Genomic DNA, 15,956 nt, shown 5'->3' on the forward strand with positions numbered 1-15,956 from the left:
CCCCAATGGGCGGGTTCAGAGAGGGAGACAGGGGGAGGGGGTGGCGGTTAGGGCCGGGCGGCCGCTCGCACAGGAAGTGCGACTCGATCCCCGCCGACTGCGCCCGGGCGAGCGCCAACCCGCACTCTCCTCCTCCTCCTGGTCCCGCCGCCGGCCCCCGCCTGGCGTCCCCCGCTCCACGAACCCCGGCTCCCCGGTCTGCGGGCAGGCGGGCGGCGGGCTAGCGCGCCGGGCCTCCGCCTTCCGCCCGGAACCCACCCCCGAGAGGGCACGCTGGGGCCCACACTCACACGCGCACAAAAAGGCGGCAGGCGGGCGGGGCGGGGCGTCGCGGGCGGGGTCGGAGCGTTGGCGCCTCGGGCGGGCAGCTCCCGAGGCGGGGGGAGGGGAGGGGAGGGGAGGGGAGGGGAGAGGCGAGGAGGGAGGGGTGAGGCGAGGAGGGAGGGGAGAGGCGAGGGGAGGAGAAAGCGGCGCAAGGGGGGAGCCGGGCCGGGGCTCAGCCGCTCCTCACCTGGGCCGCCGCCGCCGCCGCCACCGCGCCGTTTCCGTGCTGTTGCTGCTGCTGCAGATACTCGCCGTGGCCGCCGCCACCACCACCGCCGCCGCCGCTGTCCACGTCCAAGGCAGCCATTTCCTCTTGTTTCACGGGCTTTTCGGGAGCTGCAGGCACAGCGCGGGGGGGTGGGGGTGGGGAGGAAGGCGGGTGGCGGAGAGGGAGGGGGCCCGCGGGCCGAGGCGAAATTACTCCCAAAGCCCGGACCCAGGCCCCTTCCCCTCCCCCACCCGCCCCCCGGCGGCGGCGGCGGCGGCGGCGGCTCCCTCCTCCCCTCCTGCTGCTGCCCCCGCCCGCCGCTGCCTGTAACCCTCCTCCTCCTCCTCTTTCCCTCCTCCTCCTCCTCCCCGCGCTGCCCCTGCCCCCTCTCCTCTCCTCCCCTTTCCCTTCGCGCCGCTCGCTCTCACTCGCGCTCGCTCCTCTCGCACCGTCAGTCACTCACACACGCCCGCCCGCGCCCGCACACAGGGGGATGCGCTCCCGGCGGACCGGGCCGCCCGCCCCGGGGCCTGGCGGGGAGACGGCGTTGCTGGGGCTTCGGGGGTGGACGGTGGCTGGCGGGGAGGGGAGGGAGGCGCAGGGGAGTGCAGCTTTCTGCCTCTCACAGACACTCGGTCGCACACACGGGGCCAGGACCGGCGGCAGCGGCCCCGGGCTGGCTGTGGTCGGCGGCAGCGGCGGCGGCGGCAGCAGCAAGGGTTGCTCTCTCGGCTTTACGTACCGGTCATAGTGTGTTTAGGGCACCTCAGGCGGGGCTCCCCGCCGCCTTACACATGGTGAGGAGCGAAGGCGGCGGCGGCGGGAGAGGATGCGGGAAGCGGCGGCGGACACGGCCGGAGCGGTCCGGGGATTTTTTTTTCCTATTTTGATTGACTGTGCGGGAAACACAAAAGGTGGAGCCTCCAGCCCAAAAGGGGGGAAGAGGGTGACAGCCTGCCCGGAACTCCCGCCCCTCTTCTTGGCCCTCATTCGCCGCCGTGTTCTCCGTCGGATGTGCTCATTGGTCCAGGCGCCCGTCCGTCGCTGTGCCAGGCGGCGCGCTTCCTGTTTGCCCCCCGGGTGGAAGGGGCGAGACAATGAGCGGCCGTGGCAGCGTAGGTTTCCGAGAGCGGCTACGGCTCGCCGGTTACCCCGCTGTGTCCGCCTCTCTCGCCGGCTGCCGCTGCCAGGCCCGAGGCGCAGGCCTCCTCCACCTCGCAGGCGCTCGGAGCAGGCCTAGCCAAGCTGTAGGGGAGCTGAGCTGGGGAGGAAATTCGTCCCCGGTGACTCCGGCTCCACTGGAGGCTACCTCCATCCCGGCAGCAGCCTCGGCCGGATTTCCCCAGGGCCTCGCGCTCTTGGAGCCGCCGCTTGCCTGCGCTGCCAGGAGGGCACCGCCGCTCAGCCCCGGGGCTGCTGCTGCGGCCGCTGCCGCTACTGAGCAAACCAGACCCGCCCCACGAGCCCGGGGGGAGGGAGCTGGTATTAGGGGAGACACCCCCTCCGAGGCTGGAGGAGGATTTTTCTCACACACATCCAGCTTTCTGATTCACAGACAGCCATCTCGCTCCCAGCCCCCTTAGCCCCAGCTTTCCAACCGGTCTCCCACTTTCACGTACCGTGAAGGCAGGCATTTAAAGCAAAAAAATTTCAAGTCACCTCACATACGGAAGGAGAGTTTTAATTTTGGCCAGTGGCACCAAAACGGGCACTTAAAAGTATATTTCATTTTACCTGTGGTATGTGTATGTATCCAATGGGGCAGAATACTGTTTTTTTAAAAAGTCAGTCACATAATCATTTTGCTGCACAAACGTATTATCCCCAGCCTCTTAATCCTCTTGGTACCAAGTCAGATATCTCCTGAAACAAGCCCATCAACCATTGCCAACGTTTTTAAAGTCGTGAACTGGTGAAGTACCTTTTTTCCCCCATTGGAACATTTTTGTTGTATTTTAAAATCTTGTTTCACTCATTGGATTAGGTTAAAACTCCTTCCTTCTTTGGCAACCTTGATATCTTGCTGTCATCCTGGGGGAAAATGCTGAGGTTTTATGTCTGTGTTTTGCCAACTAAGAGATATCTCTCCCTGTTACCTTCAAGTATAGTTGCCAACAAAGAAGTTAAATTCAAGAGGTGGAAACACTGTCCACAATACCTCTTTTTTAGAAATCTGGCTCAAGAATCAGTTTTCCCATTACTGTGATGATTGTATTTTGTGTGATATGTGATGATGTGCTGGTGGATGAGGTTGTGAAGCACTTCAACTAGATTTTGTGTGTACTAACTTAATAGGTAATCCATTTGTGAGATAGCGAGTTTGCATCCCAGTTCCAAAGCAGTTAACCGCCTATGCTCACAGGATCAGAAACATTGTATGGTTACTTTGCTCTTAATTGTACAAAGATCGAATTTCTAGGGAATTGACCTAAAAACCACAAACATGCGGAAACGAGACTCAAAATTCTGAGTCCAAGAATAAGGTTCATCTCTCCTAATAGTAAGACCTTGTAGTCTCATTTAATTGGAAAAATAACTTCAAAGTTGAATGGTATAACCTGTGTACTATTTTACAACAAAAACTTTTAAGGAAATAAAAGTCACAAAATAACCTGATTTGGGGTGGGGGGAAGGGAAAAAGAGATGGGTGCCCTGAAGAGCAGGACAGGTGAAAAGTGAAAAGTAGACTGGGAGAGAGGAAGGGAAGTCACTATTATCACTCTGTTCCTACCTGGATCTGTTGGGTGGAAGGTAGCTCTTTCCCTAGAAAGGATATTTCAGGCATTTTCAGATTTTTTGTTTGTTTGTTTTTTCAGGAGTGGGGATATGTTCTACACTATTGCCATACCATTTTTGCAAAGTGTTAGTCCAGCCACCTAGAGAGCAAAGTATTTGGCCACAGGAATTAAATTCATTTCTTCATTCATACCAGTTGGCAAATGATACAAGACATGAAGTCTTTTTTCTTTCTTTTTTGCGGGGTGGGGATGGCACGTCCATAGACCATTTTAACAAACAAAAAAACACGGAAAAAAAAAAAATAGCCTAGCTGGGCACGGTGGCTCATACCTGTGATCCCAGCACTTTGGGAGGCCGAGGACGGCAGATCACTTGAGGTCAGAAGTTCGAGACCAGCCTGACTGCCATGGTGAAACCCCGTCTCAACTTGAAATACAAAAATTAACCAGGCACGGTGGCGCACACATGTAATCCCGGCTACTCAAGAGGCTGACACAGGAGAATTACTTGAACCTGGGAAGTGAAGTTTGCAGTGAGCTGAGATGGCACCACTGCACTCCAGCAAGACAGAGACTGTCTAAAAAAATTTTTAAATGACCTACCTGAACTAACTATACTGCTTTTGATGGGATGCTTTTAAGAGATACATATAGAGAGGTGGGGTGACAAAGAGAGGTTGGTTAATTGGTACAAACATACAGTTAGATGGAAGGAATAAGTTCTAGTGTTCAGTAGCACAGTAGGGTGACTATAGTAAATAGCAATATATTATATATTTCAAAATAACCAGAAGGGAAGATTTGAAATGTTCCCAACACAAGAAATGACAACCGTTCAAGGTGACAGGGGAGAGAGGGCAGAAAAAAAATGTCCAAAGTGATAGATACCCTAAACACTCTGATTTGATCATTACAACACTGTATGCGTGTATCGAAATACCACATGTACCCCGTAAATGTGTACAAATATGTATCAATTTTTTAACAACAAAAGATGCATATACCAAAAGCATCACTCGCTACTTTAGTCAGATTCAGAGAACCCTCTTAGACCACACTTGAGTTACTGTCATGGAATATCTTTTAAAAATGGCTGGAAATGAAGATAGTCTTTTGAAAGAACACCTTTTCCTGCCTATTTCAGTATTGTAGTCAAGTCATGAAATATAATTTTTTTTTATTTGAGACGGAGTCGCACTCTCATCCAGGCTGGAGTGCAATGGCATGGTCTTGGCTCACTACAACCTCTGCCTACCGGCTTCAAGCAATTCTCCTGCTTCAGCCTCCCCAGTAGCTGGGATTACAGGCGCCCGCCACCACGCCTGGCTAATTTTTGTATTTTTAGTAGAGACAGGGTTTCACCATGTTGGCCAGGCTGGTCTCAAACTGCTGACCTTGTGATCTGCCTGCCTCTGCCTCCTAAAGTGCTGGGATTACAGGCATGAGCCCGGCTGAAATACAATTTAATTAAAATACTTTCTTAATAGAAACTGCCTCTCAGTGGCACCTACTGCTACATTTACATAGTAACCCAAAATTGCAATTGCTTAACAGGGAGAGAATCACAGTGCTGGATATTATTTATACTTTTTCTTCCAAAACAATTTTAGGAAATTCTCTGCTGGCAGTTTTTACCCGCCTTTAAGGAACATAATTTTTCCAGTTCCCCCTAAAATGGCTGAGTGCTGCACCATAACATCACTCCATTCCAACCAAACAGCTGTAATAAAAAATGCAATTATACACACATATATATGTATAATCTATACACACATAAGTATGTATAATATATGCATTAATATATAAACAGAACAATCCATAATAAAAGAGATGACCATCATGGATAAATCTCAATATTGTGTGAAAAAAGCTAGTTATAGAAGGATAAACATTACGCTACTACTGTATTTATATAAAGTTTTTAAATGTACCAAATTATATTCTATACTATATATGGATATATACATATGTAGTAACATTGTAATTGCAAAGGAATGATGTGCTAAATTTAAAATGGTGATTACCCTTGGTATGAAGAGAATGGGATTTGAATGAGTTTCCCATGGGCTTTGTTTACATTTGCAAGTTTTAAATTAAGCTAGGCTGAGTGTATTATTATTGTATTCTCTATATTGTTCTCTTTGCCTGAAATACTATTTTAAACTAAGCATTATTTTAAACTAAAAAAAAAAAAAAGTACCTGATAGAAGAAGTACTGCAATAAGTAAGTATGCTCAGGTAACTGATCAAAGGGCTGGAGGCAAGAGAGAATAATTCAAATATAACTAAGTTTGCCAGCTTTTAGTAAATGGAAAGATGAACTGAAATAAAGGATTTTAAAAGGGCATGAGTAAGTGATGGGCCATTATGAATTTGGTCTTAGATGTGCTGAGCTGGAGGCACTAGCAGGACTTCCATGAGATGGATAGCCAACAGACTGTTGTCAAATTGAGTCTACAGCCACAAAGAGAAGCAAGGGCAGGCTTGGATTTGGGGACTCTTACCATCTTCACAGGCCTTTGTCCATTTGTCTTCAAACATAGCTATGTTTGAAGGATAAACATTCCTTCCTATCTTTAAAAATCCTCCATGTGACTGGTTGTCCCTAGCTACTATCTTTTTTCTTTCCTCCCTTTCCTTGTCCAAAGTCTCAGTAACTTGCTGTCTTCTTACTGCCTTCCTAATATAATTCTACACCCAATTTCAGCATCTGACACTGTAAACATTTCCTCCTTAACACTCTCTCCTCCCTTGAACATTATCAGCTTTCTGGTTTTCTCTCAAATATATATTTCTCTGTATTTTTACAGTGCAGTCCCATAAAAAGCTACCTGTGGTTGGCCGGGCGCGGTGGCTCAAGCCTGTAATCCCAGCACTTTGGGAGGCCGAGACGGGTGGATCACGAGGTCAGGAGATCGAGATCATCCTGGCTAACATGGTGAAACCCCGTCTCTACTAAGAAATACAAAAAACTAGCTGGGCGAGGTGGTGGGCGCCTGTAGTCCCAGCTACTCGGGAGGCTGAGGCCGGAGAATGGCGTGAACCCGGGAGGCGGAGCTTGCAGTGAGCTGAGATCCGGCCCCTGCACTCCAGCCTGGGAGACAGAGCGAGACTCCGTCTCAAAAAAAAATAAAAATAAAAATAAAAAAAGCTACCTGTGGTGATGGAAATATTCTATGTGTGCACTGCCTATTACCATAGCCACTAACCACATGTGACCATTAGGAACTTGGAAATGTGGCTAGTGTGACTGAGGAACTGAAGTTTTTTTTATTTTAATTAAAGTTAAATGCGAATGGCCACACATGGCTAGTAGCTATCATATCAGACAGTGCCACTTTAGGGTTTCTTTTCAGTTTTTGGTTCCCCGAGCTTTTCTTCAGAAGCTGGGAACGCAGCGTTCTGTAATGTCAGCCCTCATCTCCAAACTCACTCCCAAACCTCTAGTTATCTCCTGTCACCTGAGTTCTTGTTCTATATCCTTTTTTTTTTTTTAGACAAAGTTTCACTCTTGGTCAGGCTGGAGTGCACTGGCATGATCTCAGCTAACTGCAGTTTCCACCTCCTGGGTTCAAGCGATTCTCCTGCCTCAGCCTCCTGAGTAGCTGGGATTACAGGCGCACGCCATCGGGCCCAGCTAAATTTTTTTGCATTTTTAGTAGAGACGGGGTTTCATCATGTTGGCCAGGCTGGTCTCAAACTCCTGACTGCAAATGATCCACCTGCCCCAGCCTCCCAAAGTGCTGGGATTACAGGCGTGAGCCGCCGCACCGGGCCTTGTTCTATATCTTTAAGCACTGTGAATTCCTTTTGAATGTCTCACTTTCACCTCAAACTCAGAATGTTTAAAGCTAAACTCATAGCTTTCTCTACACAACCAGCTCCTCCTCCATTCCGAAGCTTCTGTCTGCGACAGTGAGGCCATCATTCTCTCAGAAGCCCATACGGGAAATTACCTTTGACACATCTCCCTTCCCTCTCCCATAGGCAGCCGCTTACCAGGTGCTGACTGCCAAGTTTTCCTGCAGACACTCTCAGCTACCTGTTCATTGAAATCACATTTATTGAACCCTGCTCTACAAGATGCTGCATGGTCCCTATCCTCAAGGAGTGGATATCCAGTTAAGAAACAAAATATAGGGCCGGGCACAGTGGCTAACGCCTGTAATCCCAGCACTTTGGGAGGCCGAGGCGGGCGGATCATGAGGTCAGGAGATTGAGACCATATTGGCTAACACAGTGAAACCCCGTCTCTAATAAAAATACAAAAAAATTAGCCAGGCATGGTGGTGGGCGCCTGTAGTCCCAGCTACTCAGGAGGCTGAGGCAGGAGAATGGTATGAACCCGGGAGGTGGAGCTTGCAGTGAGCCGAGATCACATCACTGCATTCCAGGCTGGGTGACAGAGCAAGACTCCGTCTCAAAAAAAAAAAAAGAAAAAGAAAAGAAACAAAATACAGGCCAGGCACAGTGACGCATGCCTCCCAGCACTTCGGGAGGCCAAGGCAGGAGGAACACTGGAGCCCAGGAGTTCAAGACTAGCCTAGGCAACATACTGAGACCTCAACTCTACAAAAAAATTTTTTTAATTAGCCAGGCATGGGGGTGCATGCCTGCAGTCCTAGCTACTTGGGAAGCTGAGATGGGAGGATTCCTTGAGCTCAGGAAGTCAAGGCTGCAGTGAGCCGTGATTGCACCACCGCACTCCATCCTGGGCCACAGAGCAAGAACCAAAATATAAACATACACAAATTCAAATAATAGAGAAGAGAAATAACAAAGCCTACAATACATCAGATGCTTTGCCAAAGGACTGTCTTCCGAATTCAGAAATCACTGGGGGGTCAGTCAGCTCCTTCTGGAAGGGATCAAAGCATGCTTTGCCCTGGCCCACTTTTGTTGCCCTAGACAGGCCTCCAGACTTTCCTGCTCCTTTCTGTTCTATGTCTACCACCAAATTAATCTTCCTTAACCTGGCTCAAAAAATTTGAGTGATTCAAATGATCTAATGCATATCAGGGCATCTCTCCCAACTCCTCACTGTCCTGTAGACAATCTAACCACGGAAAATTTACTGGCCCTCTGCCGCCAGGATTTTCCTTCTCCCCTCCCCATGCTCCAATTCAAGTCTTAACCTCTTTCCATAAAGCCCCTGCTGGCCAGGCATGGTGGCCAATCTCAACACTCTGGAATTCGAGACCAGCCTTAGCATCATGGCAAAACCTCATCTCTACAAAAAATACAAAAATTAGCTGGGCATGGTGGTGTGCACCTGTAGTCCCAGCTACTCTGGAGGTTAAGGCAGGAGGATCACCTGAGCCCGGGAAGGTCAAGGTTGCAGTGAGCTGTGATCGTGCCACTGCACCCCAGCCTTGGTGACAGAGACCGTGTCTCAAAAATAAAAATTTAAAAAGCCACTGCTTCCAGCTATTGGTCATTCCCTCATCTCTAACTTTCCATTAACCTTATAGTATACCCCTTAATATCACTCTTAATTCATGATTTAGTATTGTCACCACGATTTAAATCATAAGTGCTTTGTGCACAAGCAATATCTTACTCTTTTTCTACAGTTCTTAAGCAGTGATTTCCAAGGAAGGAGAGGTATCATTTGAAAACAAAACAGCTCTTTGTCCCATAGGGACGTTTTTAAAAGCTATGACACTTAACTTACTGGAATTTCAAATATTAAAGGAAAATGTGAGACTTTTATGCTTTATGAAAGCAGGCATGTTGTGCAGTGAAAGAGTAAGGAGACAATTTTTCAGTGTTGAGCAAATAGAAGATAATTAATGGATATCTGTTGAACAATACATTGATTTCAACAAGCCATGAATTTGGATTCTTTTAGCATTAAACGTTCAGACTTCTTATTTTAATGGAGAAACTGTTAGTAATATGACCTGCTGATTGTAAAGGGGCCACAAAACTGGTACTCACCAGTTGAACCAACCATCAAAAACATAAGGATATGTTTGAATGTTTTTATGAACCATTTGATATATAATATATGCACAATGTATACATAAACTATAAAACAATAATAGATGATGAAGTCACCTAATTTAAGAGATTTCTGGAACTAATAAACACCTATTATTTATTTATTTATTTATTTATTTATTTTGAGACGGAGTTTTGCTCTTGTTGCCCAGGCTTGAGTGCAGTGGTGCGATCTTGGCTCACCGCAACCTCTGCCTCCTGGGTTCAAGCGATTCTCCTGCCTCAGCCTCCGTAGTAGTTGGGATTACAGGCATGCGCCACCATGCCCGACTAATTTTGTATTTTTAGTAGAGATGGGGTTTCTCCGTGTTGGTAAGGCTGGTTTCGAACTCCCAACCTCGGGTGATCCGACCACCTCGGCCTCCCGAAGTGCTGGGGTTACAGGTGTGAGTCACCGTGCCTGGCCAACACCCATAATTTAAAGCTTCTGTTATCTTTAACAGCAAATGACTTTATTTTTGCTCTAATTACATATATTTCACTGAGTTTTTTTTTAAATCTAGTATATTAAAAATATGGCGTTTCTTGGCCAGGCGTGGTGGCTCACGCCTGTAATGTCAGCAGTTTGGAAGACTGAGGTGGGTAAATCACCTGATGTCAGGGGTTCAAGACCAGCCTTACCAACGTGGTGAAACCCTGTCTCTACTGAAAATACCAAAATGAGCTAGGCATGGTGGCGTGCGCCTGTAATCTCAGCTACTCAGGAGGCTGAGGCAGGGAAATCACTTGAACCCAGGAGGCGGAGGTTGCAGTGAGCCAAGATCACCCCATTGCACTCCAGCCTGGGCAACAAGAGCGAAACTCCATCTCAAAAAAAAAATAAGGCATTTCTTTAAATTCTGTAGTCAATATGCCTGTCTTACTCATTGCATTGGAATTATTTTGTTTCTAGCATGCTTGCTAACTCATGAGTTTGTACTTTTTTACTCTATTTTGAACATTCTGATTTCACATTACTGAGATAATCTTTCTTTTTTTTGTTGTTTTTTTTTTTTTTTTTGAGACAAGGTCTCACTCTGTCACCCAGGCTAGAGTGCTGTGGTGCCATCTTGGCTCACTGCAACCTCCACCTCCTAAGCTCAAGTGATCCTCCTGCTTCAGCCCCCCCATGTAGCTGGGACTACAAGCGTGAGCCACTACATCTGGCTAATTTTTGTATTTTTTATAGAAATGGGGTTTTACCAGCTCAGGCTGGTCTCGAACTCCTGAGTTTAAGCGATCCACCTGCCTCAGCCTCCCAAAGTGTTAGGATTACAGGCATAAGCCACCAAGCCCAGCCTACCGTGAAATAATCTTTCTACCTCATATTTCCTCCACACTGAATTGAATAAGCCACTTATCTGCTTATGTCCCTAGTCGTCTTAAGTCATTTCATTCCTTCTTTGTATTGACTGACCCTCCCTCTAGTTTTGTATAACAAGCTTACTGCATGTTACTTCTTCCAAATCACTGACATATAAAAATGAACAAAATTGGTCCTAATATTGATCCCTGGAGCTTTGTAACCCATCCATTCCAAACTATTCCACACTTTGATATCAAAGTCAATGTTTAATCTACTTAAGTATTTCATCGCTATACCATACTTGTCTAACTTCTAGATTAGTTGTTTGTCTGGTATTGTTTTCATGGTACTTTATCCTAAAATATAAGTAATTGGTTCATGGCTTCCCTCAGCTGATACTTGTTATTAGACCCAGAAGTTATTTCATATCACTGAGGCAGATGAGATGTGAAGCCATGCTGACTCTTTTTAAAATTAAATCATAACTTTCTGATATTTCCATTTGCTGATTTCCTACAAAATTTACCCATGTCACCTTCTCTACGGAAGTTAATACTTCTGAATCTCATGCTCAAGAGAAAAAGGGATATTTAAGGAATGAATAATAATTTAATGAGGGTTTTACTTATTATAACTGACATAGACCTAGTCAAAGATAATGTATTTCAAATCACTTTTCTCCTTATTGATGAATTCAAACATCTATTAATAATAAAGAAGCAGGCTAAGCGTGGTGGCTCACGTTTGTGATCTCAGCACTTTGAGAGGCTGAAATGGGTAGATCATTTGAGTCTAGGAATTCAAGACCAGCCTGGACAACATAGGGAGATGCTGTCTCTACAAAAAATAAAAAATTAGCTGGGCGTGGTTGCACCCATGGTGGCATGCACCTGTGATCCTAGCTACTCTCAAGGCTGAGGTAGAAGGATTGCTTGAATCCAGGAGGTTGAGGCCGTAGCGAGCCGTGATCGAACCACTGCATTCCAGCCTGGTCAACAGAGCAAGACCTTGTCTCAAGAAACAAACAAACAAAAAATCAAGAAGAAGATATTTGCATTACAATAGTGAAAATGTATCAGAGTAGTCAAAATTCATAGAACTGTATAACTAAATAAGGTAAATTTTACTATATGTAAATTATACCCTATTTTATAAATAGGAGAAAAAAGTAAATAGAATCTTCATTTTATGTTTGTTTTGTTTTTTTGAGACAGTGTCTCACTTTGTTGCCCAGGCTGGAGTGAAGTGGCACCATCTTGACTCACTGCAACCTCTGCCTCCAGGGTTCAAATGTTTCTCCTGCCTCAGCCTCCTGAGTAGCTGGGATTATAGGAACCCACCACCATGCCCCGCTAATTTTTGTATTTTTAGTAGAGATGAGTTTTCGCCATGTTGACCAGGCTGGTCTCGAACTCCTGACCTCAGGTAATCCACCCACCTTGACCTCCCAAAGTGCTGGGATTACAGGCGTAAGCCACCACACCTAGCCAGAAGCTTCATTTTTAAAAAAACCTAGTAGAATACTGAAAATGAGACTCTGTGAGAATAGCATAGGGGATGGTCCAGGCTCCTGTACCTGGGAGGTTTAACATAAACTAATTTAATTGTGGAAACTTTTTTGAAGAGGAGATGGAAGCATATGAACAAAGGCTTAGAAATGAATATTTTGAAAGAAAGAAATCCATGGATAACAGTGGAATGGCAAGAAATGCACATGTTAGGCTGGGCACAGTGGCTGACACCTGTAATCCCAGCACTTTGGGAGGCCAAGGTGGGCGGATCACCTGAGGTCAGGAATTCCAGACCAGCCTGGCCAACATGATGAAACCCTGTCTCTACTCAAAATACAAAAATTAGTCAGGTGTGGTGGTGCATGCCGTAATCCCAGCTACTTGGGAGGCTGAGGCAGGAGAATTGCTTAAACCCAGGAGGCGGAGGTTGCAGTGAGCCAAGATGGCACCACTGCACTCCAGCCTGGACGACAGAGTGACATTCTGTCTCAAAATTTAAAAAAAAGAAACAAAAGAAATGCACACTTTAAAAGTGTGTTTAATGTATGCTAAAAGCAAATGCATAAAAAGGCCAAATGAATAAACCCACAGAGTTCCTCACAAACACATATATTTCTGCAAATATAACAGCAAGATTATAGAAAGAAAAATGGTGTATATAAACACACACACATATGTGTGTGTGTGTGTGTGTGTGTGTGTGTATATATATATATCTGTTTTGTACACTTGAAAGCAGGAACCATCAGAAAACATTGCACCTAGTAGGACTTTAATAAATTATTTGACTAAAGTGATATTTAACTTCTTTAGGCCTGTTATCTCATTATTAGTCAGCTATTCCTAACTTGTTTTTAATTTGTTTTATTATTTTTAATAAACTTTTTATTTTGGAATGCTTTTAGATTTACAAAAAAAGTTACAAAGATAATATAGAATTCCCATACACCTCTAATCCAATTGTTAGATTACAGCCAATCATTCCAGTTTGCACAGACTGTCCTGGTTTTAGCACTGAAAGTCCCACATCCCAGGAAACCCCTCTTCCACACAAACTGGAATGGTTAGTCACCCTACAATGTTAGTATCTTACCTTACCATGGTACATTTGTCAAAACTAAGAAACCAACAGGGTGCATTATTACTAAACTCTAGACTTTATTTGGATTTCATTAGTTTTTCCAGTAACATCCTTTTTGTATTATAGGATCTAAATCAGGATACCACATTCATGTGTTTAGTCATTATGTCTTAGTGTCCTCTAGCCTGTGACACTTTCTGAGTCTTTCCTTGTTTCTCATGACTTTAACTCTTTTAAGGAGTACAATAGCCCACCCTTATCTGTGAGGGCCATTCCAAGACCCCCAGTAGGTGCCTGAAACCTCAGCTAGTACTGAACCCGATTGCCATCAATTGGAACACGTTTTTGTTCATGTCTTCCACCCACAAACTTAATGCCTTTTGCATCTTAACTAGCATTTATCATGCACAGTGGCCATAACTTTTGCAATCTGAGGTGTGATGGCAAAACTAGCAGGAATTACTTTTCCGTTCATCACAAGTTCACAGATAGAAGATTTGTTCTTGTCTTAGATCTCAGCAACCCCAGCATATGATTTTTTTTCTTTTTCTATTGAGAAGGTTCGCCTTTTCATTTAAAGGAGGTACTTTATGGCTTCTCCTTGGCATATCTGAATTACCAGCATCACTACTCTTGGTGCGTTGGGACCATTGTGAGGTCAAATAAGAGTGACTTGAAGGCTGGGCTCACGCCTGTAATCCCAGCACTTTGGGAGGCCAAGGCGGGTGGATCACAAGGTCAGGAGATCGAGACCATCCTGGCCAACATGGTGAAACCCCATCTGTACTAAAAATACAAAAAAAAATAGCTGGGCTTAGTGGCATGTGCCTGTAATTCCAGCTACTCAGGAGGCTGAGGCAGGAGAATCGCTTGAACCAGGGAGTCAGAGGTTACAGTGAGCAGAGATCTTGCCACTGCACTCCAGCCTGGCAACAGAGCAAGACTCCGTCTAAAAAAATTAAAATTTTTTTTTAAAAAAAGAGTGACTTGAACACAAGCACTGCGGTACTGTGACAGAATCCATGAGAGGGCAATTGAGTGACTAACAGGTGGGTAGCATTGACCATGTGGATCTGCTGGACAAAAGGATAATTCTCATCTGGGTGAGATGGTGTGGGATGGCCTGAGATTTCATCAAGCTACTCAGAACAGCACACAATTTAAAATGTATAATTTTTTATTTCCAGAATTTTCCATTTAATATTTTTTGCCACGATTTGCTGAAGATAACTAAAACCACAGAAAGTAAAACTGTTGATAAGGAGGTGCTATTGTACTGGTAAAGTATTTTGTAGAATGTCCCTCAATTTGTGTTTGTCTGGTGTTTTTCTGACATTTAGACTGGTCTTATGGGGCTCGAGGTCCTAATTTTATTTATTTATGTATTTACTCATTTATTCATTCACTTTTAGAACCGAAGTTTTCCTATGTTGCTCAGGCTGGAGTGCAGTGGCTATTCACAGGTGCAAACATAGCAGCTTCAAAACTTCTGAATTCAAGCCATCCTCCCATTTCAGGCTCCTGCATAGCTGGGACTACAGGTGCGTACCACCTCATCCAGCTCTTATTTATTTATTTTTTGTTTATTTTTCTTTTTGAGATGGGGTTTTGCTCTGTTGCCCAGGCTGGAGTGCAGTGGTGTAATCATGGCTCACTACAGCCTCAACCTCCCAGGCTCAGTTGATCTCCCCACATCACCCCCGCAACAAATAGCTGGGACTGCAAGTACATGCCACCACACCTGGATAATTTTCGTATTTATTCTAGAGATGAGGTTTTGCCATGTTGCCCAGGCTGTCTGACCTTATTTTTAATACTTGCATAATATTTCATAGTATGTAACTTGGAATATATTATATGACATTCTTGTAACTAAACATTTGCACAGATCCATGATAATTTTTAAGGTTGAATTCCTCTAAGTGGATTTGCTGTACTGAAGTGTAAACACAATTTTAAGGCTTATGATATGCATTGCCAAATTGCCCTTCAAAGTGCATAAACTTACCAGTTTATACACTCACAAGCAATTTATAAAAGTACTTATTTCTCCACACACTCAGTTTTCATTTTTATTTTTAATCTTTGCCAATTGGATCATCAAAAATATGGTGCTTTTTTAAAGTTTCATTTATTTGATTACTGGTGAGAGTGAGCATTTTTACACGGTTAGTGCCATTGGTATTATTCTATGAGTTTCTTGTTTATACCCTTTATCCAATTTTCTATTGAGACATTCATCATTTTCTTTTGATTAGAAAGTGCATATTAGGCCGGGCGCGGTGGCTCAAGCCTGTAATCCCAGCACTCTGGGAGGCCGAGGCGGGCGGATCACGAGGTCAGGAGATCGAGACCATCCTGGCTAACACCATGAAACCCCGTCTCTACTAAAAAGTACAAAAAACTAGCCGGGCGTGTGGTGGGCGTCTGTAGTCCCAGCTACTCAGGAGGCTGAGGCAGGAGAATGGCGTGAACCCGGGGGGCGGAGCTTGCAGTGAGCCGAGATCGCGCCACTGCACTCCAGCCTGGGCGGCAGAGCAAGACTCCTTTTCAAAAAAAAAAAAAAAGAAAGTGCATATTAATGATGTTAAACATTTTCTTTCAATATGTTTCTAATTGTTTTCCAGATTTTCATCTGCGTTTTAATGTCTTGATATTCAGAGGTGTGAACCACTCTCATTTGTTTTCTGCCTTTGGATGTTGTTTTTGTTTTTCAATTTGTTGTTGGTTTGATTTTAATATGGAGCTCAGTTCTGAATCCTGCTTGTTCCGGGACAGCTCACATGAGTCTTCAAGTCCTGCAGCA

The 15,956-nt window shown here is 45.2% G+C and overlaps 1 protein-coding gene across 8 annotated transcripts in view; it reads right to left on the reverse strand.

The window, feature by feature from the left end:
- Nucleotides 1-1,483, reverse strand: part of SP3 (Sp3 transcription factor) — a 55,717-nt gene extending 54,234 nt beyond the window's left edge. For all 8 annotated transcript variants that reach the window (XR_012421242.1, XR_010579926.2, XM_065525656.1 and 5 more), the window contains exons 1-2: nt 1,275-1,483; nt 512-660 (exon numbers count right to left, since the gene is read on the reverse strand). Coding sequence is in view for 6 of the 8 variants with exons in the window: in XM_065525656.1 (XP_065381728.1) it covers nt 512-660; nt 1,275-1,281 (156 nt within the window). In the remaining 2 variants the exon portion in view is untranslated. The remainder of the gene's footprint in view (nt 1-511; nt 661-1,274) is intronic.
- Nucleotides 1,484-15,956: the final 14,473 nt, after the last annotated feature.

This window comes from Macaca fascicularis, chromosome 12, assembly GCF_037993035.2.
Source record: "Macaca fascicularis isolate 582-1 chromosome 12, T2T-MFA8v1.1".
Classification (NCBI taxonomy): Eukaryota; Metazoa; Chordata; class Mammalia; order Primates; family Cercopithecidae; genus Macaca; species Macaca fascicularis.